Source organism: Centruroides vittatus, unplaced genomic scaffold (assembly GCF_030686945.1).
Source record: "Centruroides vittatus isolate TY-2023 unplaced genomic scaffold, ASM3068694v2 contig_377, whole genome shotgun sequence".
Lineage (NCBI taxonomy): Eukaryota > Metazoa > Arthropoda > Arachnida > Scorpiones > Buthidae > Centruroides > Centruroides vittatus.
This window is the reverse complement of record NW_027122198.1, coordinates 1,534,052-1,548,401: the sequence shown is the minus strand read 5'-3', so window position 1 is coordinate 1,548,401 and position 14,350 is coordinate 1,534,052. Positions and strand designations below refer to the sequence as shown.

The 14,350-nt window shown below is 31.7% G+C and overlaps 1 protein-coding gene across 2 annotated transcripts in view; it reads right to left on the bottom strand.

The window, feature by feature from the left end:
- Positions 1–14,350, bottom strand: part of LOC136975643 (constitutive coactivator of PPAR-gamma-like protein 1 homolog) — a 166,405-nt gene that overhangs the window by 128,458 nt on the left and 23,597 nt on the right. For both annotated transcript variants that reach the window (XM_067270729.1, XM_067270730.1), the window contains exon 2: positions 5,300–5,464. In XM_067270729.1, the coding sequence (XP_067126830.1) occupies positions 5,300–5,464 (165 nt within the window). The remainder of the gene's footprint in view (positions 1–5,299; positions 5,465–14,350) is intronic.

The window sequence follows — 14,350 nt, the reverse complement described above, 5'->3', positions numbered from 1 at the left end:
TTAATTGACAATTGTGTGCTATAAATGGCATCCAAGAATGTGTGTTTAATAGTGCTTTGGCACCATTAAACACACATTCTTGGATGCCATTTATTTCTTTAAAGCTTGAAATGCCATTCTTGGATGCCATTTATTTCTTTAAAGCAGACATTCTTGGATGCACAATAAAAGCAGAATGAGATAAAGTAAAAGATATCAGAGCTGTTTTAGAAAAACCAAATATTTTGACAACTGCCCTTCAAGCTGCCGATCTTACTCCAGGGATGTTAATGATGTAAACTAGAAAAATGTATGAAAGAATTTGGAGGGTATGTTGCGTTAGGAATTCTGTCTTCCATGAAAAAGTGGAAAGAAGAGCTTATTCAAAACACACATTTTCTTGCTGAAGTGTATGTTGATCTTAGGTATAGAATCTTATTAAGTGCAGCAGAAAAAATAAAAATGAGAGATCTTTCAGACATCCAACAGTAAATCAAACGGCAAATACTAATTGATTTGGCTGAAAAGCCAGCAACTGTTGAGCTGTCACAACCAACCTGTAATATAATATAGATTCGGAAGATGACGATTTTGAAAAAGAATTGGATAGAAGAGAAAACAGTCGTCGAATTTCCACTATATATAATAAAGATGACAACGAAAAATAGACAAACATATTGAGAAAAACTTCAATGCAATAGAGGATGTGGGGAGATTAAAGGTGAATGTATTCAAAGCCATTGACCATTATTCAGAGCACTTCAGAAAAGCATGCAGAGTCGCCTTAAGCATGCCAACTTCTCAAGCAAGTGTTGAGCATCTACTTTCTGGATTAAGATTAATTTTAACTGATAATAGGCAGTCAATGAAGGACAATTTGCTGTCTGCCATTTTATTTATTAAAATCAACGAATAAATTATAGGTTGGATTTTAATTTTTTTAATAATAAATAAATTAGTTGTAAATAAACAAGTTTTTTTTATATGTAATTACACATCAAAAAAAAAAAAAATTAATGTAATTCCTGTAAGAATATTTTAACCAGAGCATGGAGCAGAGCACGGAGCGGAGCTGGAGCAAATACTTTGATGCCAGAGTGGAGTAGAAGCAGAGCAACTCAAAAAAATGGTTGCTCCAAAGCACTGCTCTCAACCAACTACGGGGATGCCATTTATATTATGTAAATGTAATTAATGCAGTTTTTATTAATTAATTTCATTTAAATGCAACTGTGGTGTGTACTGAAAAATGGAAATAGTATCTTTCCCAATTGTGCATTGAAATGTGATTTATATAGCAACATCATTGACGATTCATATTGTGATGCGAGGCAATCTCAATGCCACTAACTTCTGAATTGGTAACTTGTTGACTAGTCAGGCCATCAATTTTCTTTAACACAGGGATTAGGAAGTTCACCATTGGTGGCTGGCTCTGCTGAGCAGCTTGTTCAGAAACTGAGTTATCATAAAGCAACTGGGGCAAAAATGAGTCCAAAATTTTGTTCGTACAACAAATTATTCAAAAAACAATACATTTGAAACCTGGTTTGACTGTATAATACAAGAGTAGGCTGAAAAGTAATGCACGCGAGCTTGTAGAACATGAAAGAAAACAAATAGCAAGATCGGGCAAAAAGTACATTAAAGTACAATTCTTAAGCTTCAAAATCATATATTTATTTATCAACATAGCCACCGTTAAGGCTAACACATTTCTCCCAACGCGTAACAAGTTTTTTCATTCTGTCATTGAAAAATTCTTCTAACTTTTCTTGAATCCGGGACTTGACAGCTGCCTTCACCTCATTGTCCGAGGTGTAATGATTACCCTTGAGGTCTCTCTTGAGTAGAGGAAAAAATAAAAATTGTAAGGTGCAAGATCGGGGGAATAAGGAAAGTGTGGAATTGGTTCAAACTTCAGGTTTTGCATAGCCTCTCCAGTTGTGCACGAGGTGTGTGGATGAGCATTGTCATGTTGCAAGATTATTGGCGCCAGGCTGCCTCTAACACAACAAATAATCACCTGGTGGGGATACCTCAAGGGTAATCATTACACCTCGGACAATGAGGTGAAGGCAGCTGTCAAGTCCCGGATTCAAGAAAAGTTAGAAGAATTTTTCAGTGACAGAATGAAAAAACTTGTTACGCGTTGGGAGAAATGTGTTAGCCTTAACGGTGGCTATGTTGATAAATAAATATATGATTTTGAAGCTTAAGAATTGTACTTTAATGTACTTTTTGCCCGATCTTGCTATTTGTTTTCGTTCATGTTCTACAAGCACGTGTGCATTACTTTTCAGCCTACCCTCATATAATGTATATATACAGTATGTATGTGTATTTTCAAATTGATTTTACAGATGTATTCTCTATAATTATATTGTACCACATTTTCGTGGGTTGACTGACATACTGAATATAACCAGGAGAGACCAGCATATCAGAAACCACTGGTTTACTGGCATGCCAATTAAATGGCAACTAAAATATAAAATTGATTAATCTAAGAAAACCAGTTGTTAAATAAATGTTAAAAAAACATTCTTCCCAGTACAATAAAATAACATCATTGACTGACTTAAAATCAAAAAGTTTTCATTTACAGTGCAATAAAACTACAGTGCACTAATGTCAATAAAGTTTATTGACATTAGTGTAGTAAGTAGTAGTTAGTCATTGTGGGATGTACTGACAATCTACCCTAATCTTAAAAGTAATACCTTACTCTCATATTTCACATGAAGATGATGTTAATTGGTGTGAGTTGAGATAATTTACAGCCAGTTTCTAAAACATGTTTATTTTTGCATTTTAGGATAAAATTACAATTAACTAAATATAAAAAAAGAACTTTTGGCATTCCATAAGTATTTTACATCATTAGAAAAAACACAAAAAGCAGAAATTAAATGTATAATTATACTTTTGATGTAATGCTAACAGTTTTACAGTTTTAAGATAAAAACTCATTTCCTTTTACATGCCCTCTAGAGAGGAATGTATAACCTCACTTGAACCAGCATGCCTGTTTTTACCACATGGAAATATCTGATTTCATGGGTCTTTCCCGGATAGACCAGAATGCCAGTCTAATCTGCATAAATATGATAAGGAAAAACTGGAATGGGTAGGACAAGAAAGTTTAGAATAATCACATTTTCTCTTAAAATGAGTCAATGATATCATGCAATAAATTTCTAGGAGAGAACAATGAATTTACACATTTACTGTGAAATTTCATTGCATAACATTAACTTTACTTAATATATCATTTTCCCATGCAAAGCCAGGTACCTCAACTAGTGATTATAAAATTCAATAAAATTTCATTCTTTTCCTCATCACTTCTTATATGTTTTCAAATTTCATTAACTTTACAATCTTCTCTTTAAACTTTTGACTCTGATATTGTTGTTATGATGTTTCCTGGAAGCCTGGTGGCAGTGAACATTTTTCACAAAAATGCTGCAGGTAAATAAAAAAACATTTGAATAACTTTTTTACTCCATCTTAAAGTTTGTTTTTTCTCTTTAGTGTGGTATATAATTCTGTGTTAATGTAACTAGTAACTAATGACATTAACTTAAAAGTAATTCTACAATGTTTCAAAGCTTAAAAAAGTAGGACTTCCCAGAAAAAAATTAGGATAAGAAAGATATATTTCAAATAGCCAAAATCATTACTTAGAGTAAGATGTTTCATATAATATCATGATAAAAACAGTCTACAGTACATTTATTTGATAAAATATCTATACAAGAATAAAAATACATTAAATACAATAATACAATAAAATCTTCTAAATCAGTAAACTTTCACTTTAATACACTTCAGTTAACACTTTTGACCACATTCAATAGCCATCATAAATCAAATGTTTTTAAATAAAAATGAAACCTCATGTATCAAACATAAAAATCTCAAACAAGTAAAAAACTTTGATTGGCTGTACAAGTTAAAATATGATTCATTAAAATAAAGATAAATTACATCCTAAAAACAGGGTAATATAATTATAATACTATATGTTACTACAGTCTGTAGGAGATCTATTTTGTGGGGATCTCAAACCATAATCTCCGTATCTGGTAGTGTGTCCCAGTCCTCTGCATTCCATGAGCCAAGCTCAAGGAATACAAATATGCAATTAAAAAGAAGTCATTGTGAATTCAGGAGGCCAAAATTGTCAGACCTGTTCATTATATGACCAATGTTGGAATATTCCTTCCAGATGTAATGTGATGAAAGCCTATTAAATCAGGCCAAAAACATTCACTTTTATTAAAATTCCCTTTTTGCTGGAACTATAAGGTGTGAAATTATCTTAAATTACAATGATTCCTTAATATGATTTTTGATTTTTTTGAAGGTTTTAGCTGTGTTTCCATGAATCTTTGTTAATAAAAGACCTTTGAATCTTTGAAACCATACAACAAGAAATTATGAATTTTTGTTATAAATTTGTAATGTATTTTTGTTAATACTAATTAATTAATTAAAATATTAAATGATTTGAAGTTCACTATCCCTAAACATCATTGATGTTTGTATTACACACTACCTATGCATAGTAACTGATAAAAATATCCAAGTTTCTGCACAATATTTAGAACTGTATCCAATTATCACCATTATTTTTGTTTGATGGAATTCCACTGTAAGTTTGGAACTACTTGCAACTTACTATCAACTATATAACTGTCCTTAAACTTCTAATGTCTAAAAAACAGAATCAACATCTAAATAATATAATACAAAATGCTACTTACAAAAATCTTTAACCGGTACAGTACCTATTATAAGAAGGATACTCGTGACTCTTTTAAGACCTACTACCAATATTATTCAAGATTTCTGGTAAAATTTTGTGCAAATTGCCTGGATGAACATAGTTTTTTCAAATTATCAAATAGATTTTAACAAAATTTTTCTACAATAGATAATATTTTTGTATTACATACATTTATTCATAAATCTTTAAAAAAAAAAAACATAGTAAATGTTATATCTTTTTCATAAGTTTTCATGTTTCTTTTGATTCACTGAACAGACACATTAATATACATAATAAAAAAGTCAGTGTGTGCTTTAATAGTTAGAATTACTCCTGTACATCCAAGTATTAACCTAACTATTTGTGAAAATAAATCCACATAACACAATCTCACACAAAACATGATCCTACAACATTTTAATTCGTAAGTATATATTTTCCGACTAACACTTATTATCTTACAAAAAATTTAGCATTACAATTACTGCTTCTACTTTGTCAATTGCTCTTTAAAAAAGTGAATATAATTACTTAACTACTTACTTTGCTTTTATTATCCGAATGTAATACTTTATAAAAGGAAAGCAAATCTTCCTCTGTGAGTAAATAATTTCCTAATAAAGCTGCAAGTATACAAAATCGATTTGGATGCAAATTAAGACTTTTTGCAACTTCATCCAATATAAATTCTCTTGTTTCTAATGAGCCCTAAATGAAAGAAATAAAACTTAAATTAAATATAATAAATAATTTAAATAATAAAAATTATATTTTATTGAAATAATTGGAAATTTATATTATTAAAAATAAATTTATACAAAGTTAACAAACCTTTCATTTACTCAAATATTGCTTTTGTTTCATATTAAATATTAACTTCATTTAATGTTTCATATTATTAATTTGCAGTCATGTTTTTACCAAAAATAAAGTAGGTCTATATAATTTCCATTTTGCAACAATTTAAATAACCAAACTGTTATCAACTCAAATTAGTTTATTTCATTCAAAATTGTATTAGGATGGCTATCCATTACACAGAAATTTGAATCTATGATGATTTAATAATTTATATTCTATTAACATTCCTTCCACAAATTTGTACATTCTCGCATTTGAATAAATTAGTGATCTCTTGATTTTACATTAAAGGTAACAATTTTTTGTAATTGCAGCAAGATTATCTCTCTCTTTCTTCAACATAATTTATACAAATACTAACAGTTTATGTCAAGTCCTAATTTATTGACATAATATAACAGCATTACAAAAAATTTACACAAAAACATATATGCACTGTATGAAAAAGTACCTTTATAAATTAAATGAAAGTTACAAGCAGTTAGCAAAGAAGAATGTAAATAATATACAAATTTAATTCATTAATATTTTCATTGCTGCAGTTAATGTCTGATTTTGTATGTGTATTTTCTATATTGCATTAAATGTATCTACTGCATTAATTTTAATTTTTGTAACTGTAATAAGATTGTTTATTGAGGAAAGAGACAATCTGCTTCTAAGGTAACCAAATCTTGCTTAATTTTCAAAAACATTTTTAGATCTTCTTGAGCCTTCATCAGTTTAATCTTACAAGGAATGCTTCTGGAACAGCTTTATAAACATCAGTATTTTCAAAAGCAAATGAACACAAAAAATGTTTTTAAATGTTGTTTAAAATTACAGTTATAACAGAAAATTTAGACGTTTAAACTAATAAAATTTTAAAAATATACATTTAATATTCAATATAATCAAGATGTACACAGACATATTAATATAAGTCTTGAACAAAGACAGGCATAGTTTTGATCAGATCAACTAAATGCTAAAATTTTAAGGAACTTAGAAATTAACCCATACGTTCTCTATGAAAAAGTTTTTTTTTAACACAGTTTGCTGGAAATGATATACTTAATATAGTATAACAGGTCATTTCTCCAGCAATGGCTTTAATTTCTTACCTGCTAACATTTTTGGGAGTCTTAAACACCCATCTTCAGGCAAACATGGTTATCGAATACAATAGAATGTTTGTTCCATTATAACTCATTATATTTCATCGTGTAAATTTATTGCTCTATAAACACTATTTTTATCCATATTCAAACATTTCTCCACAATCATTCATAATATGATCACACTCTTTCCCTTTCATAAATCCACATTGCACTTTCCATATATGCTTTGCAGTCATCTTCTCAACTGTTAACCAACACTTGTGCAAATACTTTTTTAGATATGCTCAGTAAATTCAAACCACCAAAGTTCTTGTAGTCTGTTCTTTCACTCTTTCCCTTATATATTAGAACAATCACATCATTTCTCCATTTTCATGGCACCAGGCCCTTATCCTAACAAAAGCTGCAGAGTCAGAGAATTTGTTTTTCCATATTTTTCTCTATATATTTTAACATTTATGCAATCACACCATCCAGACTTAGGAGATTTGCCATTTCACATTATTCTTATTGCAATTCTAACCTCACTCAGTTGAATAGGGCCATATCCATCACCATCTTCATTTATTGCGGCAACTATTTTTCCACTTGGGTTATCTCCACTGCCCCCCAATAGGCTCTCAAAATATTCACAACACTTATTATGCATCTCATATTCATCTCACAGCAGCTCATGAGTTGCATTTAGTACACAAGCTACACTTTTCTTTTTGTTACCACATATACACTTCATTTGCTTCCAGAACAGTTTTCTATTTTCTTCAAATACCCCTTGCTTGGTCCATTCTTCATTCATTCTGTTCTTGCTTTCCTTAATCACTCATGCAGCTTCTCATTTCTTTGCTCCATACTCCTCCTCATTCACAGCCATTCAATCAGCCAATGTATGCAACATTTTTCTCATTCACTGCTTGCTCAACTGTCATTCCACCAAACAGTCTTCTCTCACAGTCCATTCTCCTTACACCACATACCTCTTTTGCTGCTTCTACCACAGAAGATTGGAAATGTTTCCAAACCTTCACCACATCACTCAATTCCTCATTCACTTTCCTTAGTTTCAACTCAAAATGCTCTCTATATGCCTGTTTCCTACTCATCAGACACTCTGTGTTTCACTTGCTGTAAAGCCACTGTTTTCCCCCTTTTGTTCCACCATCCAATCTTCAGCTGCACTGCCAATACTACTAAATAATGGTCCAAGTCATAGTAAGCTTCTTTCATAACACTTGCATCCTCTACTACACTTCTTAATCTATCATCATACACAACAAAATCTATCATACTCCTCTGACCTTTCATATGATTTTCCCATGTATACTGACAAATGGTCTGACACACTGTAATTGGTTCAGAATACATGATTAACTATATCCCGGTGTGGTGAGTGGTTGTTTGCTTATACTCTTTTGTGTACCCCTTCATGCATTCACTAAAACACCTCTACTCCTGTATTTGCTTGCACACCAGACCAAATCAATATATTCCTGTTCACATCTATACATTCTTTGCCTTTCACTCTCATCTCACTCATGCAAAGAACATCTAACTTAAATCTTCACTGAGATTTTATTAAACCAATCTTGTACTGTGAACTTTCTAACTGAAAACTGTGGTCTGATAAGTCCTTAAAATTTACAGCAAATTAAAAATAGCTATTAAGAAGAATAATTAAAATATAAAACAAAAAGCAAATAATTATAACATCTAACTTATTTTCAGTCATTTCCCTTATTAATTCACTCTTGCTCCTCTTACATTTCATACACCCAATTGACATTCACACTTCTATTTTCTTTTTTTCATTAGACTATTCCAATCCTGTTGCTTCCTGGTTGGTAGGAGACAACTCAAGGTCAGTAGCCCCATCACTCCCAGACCCTGCTTTTCTTTCCTTTGCCTTCTTTTAACAAGGTAAAATTTTTACCTGATCTATGTGGAGTGATCCTACCTTAGTCTAACCCTTATCCTCTGATCTGTTCAGCTTGGGTTAGCAGCAAATCTGCCATTGATATAGCTCACAGGTTCTAGAGGGCACACAAGCCTGCTCACCACATCAATGTTCTCACTACTTGGAGCAATGATGGAATAGTAAGACCAGTTAATGCCAAACAAACTACTAGATTATCAGGCTATATTAAAGCTAATTTTAATTATTAATTATAAAGTATTTTGACTAAAAATTAACCTTGGCAATAAATTTACTTGATGAATTAAGTAAACAAAAGTACTTTTGGCATTTCAAAATGTCATGCTCAAGCAAAGAAAGAATATACAAAATTTGAAAAGTGATTTTTTTAACAACTCTAAATTAAAAGAACTTAGAAGATTTTTTCAACCTAAATGTCTTAGAATTCAAACGTGTGTGATAAAGTTTTTATTTAAATTTAAAACAAAAACAAAGATAAAAAGTGTTCACAATATATAAAATGCAGATAATCATTCTCCTAAAATTGGGTATCTATAGCTTTATTTTTAATTAATTTAGAACTAATCTAATTTTCACCATTGTAATCTACAGTAATTTTCAAATTTTGTCTGTTTTAACAAACTTTGTAACAAACTCTAATGACTTTTTCTAACAGATCTTTCTTTTTTAATTGTTGATTGTTGCACCTGTTTAGTACTTTTTGGCTTTGGATTTTCACCGTTTTATTTTTCATTGTTGTAATGGTCGTCTTTTTTCGATTGTTGTAACATTTTTTAAATTTCTTTTTCAGCTTATTATCTTTACTTAGTTGATAGTTTTTTTAGGTTATTATTAACCATTAACCAGCCAGATTAACCATTTTTTTTCATGCTGTTTTTGCTTTTTTAAGTGTACAGGATGTGCATTATTTAAATTTTTGAAACGGCTATTCTACTTAATTTATCTTTTTGCTTAATTTTGTTTTATTAGTTAGCACTTTTAGACCTTTCACTATTTAGCAATTTTCTGTTAGTATTATTGCTGATGTAGTTTTCAGACTAATTCCAATGTAGTTTCTGCTCTGCAGTAAAGGTGGGTTTTATTGTTTTCTTTTTCCATCCAGCTCTTTCTTTTCTCCCTGATACAGCAGATTTGCTTCTGCAAAATTCTGTGGCAGATTTTCCTTGGCAAGTGGGCCATCTTACCGATAGACTAGTTTCAAATATACTCTACCTGGTTGGTAATTTTACACTTTACCCTATTTGATGGCACTCACACACACTCCGCACATCATTAAATTAAGTGCAACAGAATTCAATATGAAAGATGACAATGCACATTTGGGACAACCAGTGATACAAGTTGAACCACTTGAAGCAACTATCTTGAGTGATGCAGAAAGACTTGGTCATATTATGGACCTTTGTCCAGAGTTTACCAGCTTTTCTATACGCAAGGAGGAACACATGGAAATTAGAGAGTATGTCTCACGCTATAGGGATACTAGCTGAGTTTAGGAGCAGTAAACAGGACGGAAATAATAAAGAAAACAACTCATTCACACAACCATTGAAATATTCTGACATAGTCAAACAACCAGTCTGGCCAAGCTCCACAATGAGAGCTATCAGCCAAACAATTACCAGAAAAATTAATTACGACGGTACTGGGGGTAACCACACAGTCCTAATATATCCTAAGTTCATTCTTTATTTTCTTTTGTTTGTTCTGTTTGGTTATATTATTTATTATAATTTACAAATCTTGTTGTTCTACCTATAATTTACAAAAATACTATTGTTTGCATACTATTATTATATTCTCTTTTCTTTTCTTTAATATATTTACAAATAATTGTAAACATAATTTTTCTACTTACTGTTAATTAATGTCATAATTTTAAAGAATGTAATTCCTGGTAATGCCTAAAGCAGGGCCAGGATATGTACTCTGTACATTAAAAATAAAATGAATGAATGAATGAATGAATATCCTAAGGAAACAGATCAGGAGACTCACCCCAATATAGAACAGATAACATTGAAAATTCTCAAAACAGCAGAGCCACACAAAATAAAGATTAATATTAAAAACATCAGAAAAATCAGAGGAAATGGAATCTGTGTTAGAGTAGGAGACAACAGGATGGAGAGAAACTAAGAGAAGCAATAACGGCAATACTCGAGGTTAATCAACAAATCAACTGTAAGATCGCTGAAGGACGGAAACTTAGATTAATATTGCTAAATATTCCAAATACGGTAGAGGACAAAAAGCTGGTAGAAATAATCTACGAGCAAAACAAAATTAGCACCATCCCAACAAAGGAAACTTTTCTTAATGCATGTAAAATTAGTACCACATTCAATAAAGGCAAAATCTGGGAAAATTGCAGGAACATTATTCTATCAGTAAACCCAGAAATCAGAAAATTACTAATCAACCAAAGATATATCTCAGTTTCTTAATATAACATAAAGATAGATGACTTCATTCCCCTTCTTTGCTGCAACAGCGGTAACATCAAAGAAGGCCACTCTGCCAAAAACTGTCCAGACGGACAAAGATGCTCTCATTGCAAAAAGGGACACAAATTCCAAGACTGTGAGAAGAAAGACAAGACACCTGTTTGTATAAATTATAAAAATTAAACAAAAGCCTACTAGACCAGAAAAAAGTACAAACGGACCATAACACATTTAGCAATCGGTATCAGACCATTCAGAGAATCAAGTGTGAGGGGGCTAGCTTGGGGTAGAGAGTTGGGAAAATACTCTACCACAACAACCTGTTGGAGGAACAGGCCCTCTATTGTCAAAAGGGATAGCTTTTGTAAGAGTGAAATTGTGCGGGGAGAGATGATCTCATAATCACCTTTCTCCTACATCAGGACCTGACACCAGTTAGTCAATTTCTGCATACTAACATGCATAACAATTTTTATTATTCTATTTAAGGATTGATTACTAAGGAGGGCTTAAGATTTAGCAAGTGGGAGTGCATTGTTAATGAATGAGACCATATTTAAACAAATAACAATAAAATTTAATAAAACAAATTGATATAAAATTACAAATTAAAAGATTACAAATGATATATATACTAGGCCTATTCTCTAAGAGAGAGAGATCAATCTATCTATCCTAATCTTAGTTAACCAATGCACAAGAAATTAAATATCTATATGCGAGTGAGAGTTACATCAATCTAACATTATACTACCTTCATAGAATTAAGCTGTTCTTGTCTTTGCTTCCTTTCAGAGATCGTGTGGAGTAGTTTTACTTATGGCCAGTTCTGTCTTCAAAGTGCTGTGCAATTACATGTGGCTACCTACGTATGGAGATCTACTGAAGAGCCTTCCTATGGCCATCTTCTATAGAGATCTGCTGAGGTGCCCCGAGTTTGGCAAATATTCCCTTTTTATACCTTTTTTTTCAGATCTCCTTCAATGGAGATTGAGCTTAAGGATCATCTGACTGGGTGTGGTTGATATGTCTTTCGGATTTAGTCACCCTTTTAGTCATGGGAGATAAAGATCTCTCTCAAGAACTGGCTGTCAACAAAGGAAACAATTTGTTCCTTGTTCTCTTTGATTTTAGCTTTGATAAAAATTTCGATTTATGATATTAAAATTTTAACAAATTTCTATTAATTTTCTAAAGTATTTTCTCTAAAATTCCCGACTCTCACACAAGCAACAAACAATCAGCCAAACTGATTATGAAATATAGAATAGAAAATGGTATGACAAAGAAAAGAAACACCAGTACAAAGAATGGGCAATAACAGTAGAAACCAAAAGAAAGATAGCCATCCAACTAACAGTAACATTAAACTCCTCCAGACTAATACACAAAGATGTAAAGCACCCAGTTCACTTCTGATCAAAACAACAAATGATCATAACATTCATATAATTTTTATACAGGAACACTATACAATAAATAACAGAATAGTAAGATTTGAAAATTAAGAGAATATTAGCTCACCAGGGAAAAAACAGACCATAAAGCAGTATAATAATACAAAATAATAGCCTCAATTGCTGCCTTTATCTTACACCTGTCCAGCAAATGAATAACTACAGTGATAGTACACCAAAAATCAATATATTTACTTAGTGTTTATTTCTCCCCAACAGAAAAAGGCACGCATTGCATAAATGAACTTGAAACAATATTAGGACAAATGAACAAAGTATGATTATTTACAGAGATTTCAACACAAAATCAGCTACATGGCACCATACTCAAGAAGATAACAGGGAGAGATTACTAAACAACTTAATGGATGAACAAGATTTAGTCTCTTCAGATATGTCCACCATCCCAACATTTTATACAGTCCATGCTGAGGGCTGGACAGACATTGTATTTTCACACTTAGACTTTAATCAAAGAATTGATAGATGTGATAGAATCTTGAACTATACAGCAAGTGATCACAGATACATCGTAATGGAGATTAATAGCTTTGAAAGCAGAAACAGCAACCAATTCTCCAGAATTAAACTCACAAACTGGGAAATATTCAGAGAAAATTTTGCAGAAAACTGGAGAAACTATACATTTACTAGAATCAACAATATAGCAGACCTCAACCAGTATGTGGAGAATATCTCAGAGGCCATTCTGAAGGCTGGAACATGAGCAACAAAGGATAAACAACTGAAAAAAAGTAAAATTGTTTGATGAACACAAAATCTTAGTGCTACCAAAAAACAATTAAGAACAACAAGTAGGAAAACGAAAAGAAAAACTGAGTAGGAGAGGAAAAATAACCTGAAAATATAATACAGAAATATTCAAAGAAAATACAAGAGAGACATTAATAGAGAAAGAGCAAAAGCATGCAGAAAATTCTGCAGTGTGGACCATAAAAAAGATCCTTGGGATGTTCCTTTTCAAGTGGCATATAGACAACAAAAATGAACCATATACCAGACATCGTAAATTGAGAGACTACCCCATCTAATCTGCACATTAACAATAATATCAAAATTATTGAGTTTCATTTCCCAAGGGACAATTCAGAGGAGGACACAACAGAACAAAAGGAAATTAGAAGAGAAACTGAACAATGCCAAACAACAAACAAAGATCCGCCTTTCTCCTTCAAAGATATATCAAAGAAACACAAAGTGCAATCACCAGCTTAGCAAATGGCAAAGTGCCAGGAAAGGATCACATTACTTCAGAAATGCTAAAAAACACCTTTCAGAGTGTTCCCATAGCATTCCATTACCCCTTTAATGAATGTTTAAAGCATAGATACTTTCCTAAAGCATGGAAAACAGCAGTTATTAAACCAATTCCAAAAACCGACACTGCAGAAAAAACCGGAAGGCTTTCAGCCACTGAGCCTCCTGTCAGTTCTAGGTAAAACTCTGGATGGTCTTACAATTAACAGAGTAAATTGACACCTTACTAGAATGCAAAGAACTTGTAAAAACCAGCTTAGATTTAAGAAAGGAAAATGAACAATACAGGCAGCACTTAATGTTAAAAATTTTATCCAAAACACATGGAAGGAAAAAAAAAACATGCTGTAATAGTATCCATAGATTTTTAAAAAGGATTTGACTACCTCTAGTGGCCTAACATCTTCCAGAGATTAAAGGAAACTAACTGCCCAGTCAACTTATATACTAAAAAGTTACCTATCAAACAGAACAGCTGAATATACAACAAACCATCTAAGCATTCAAACTAAAGTCACAAG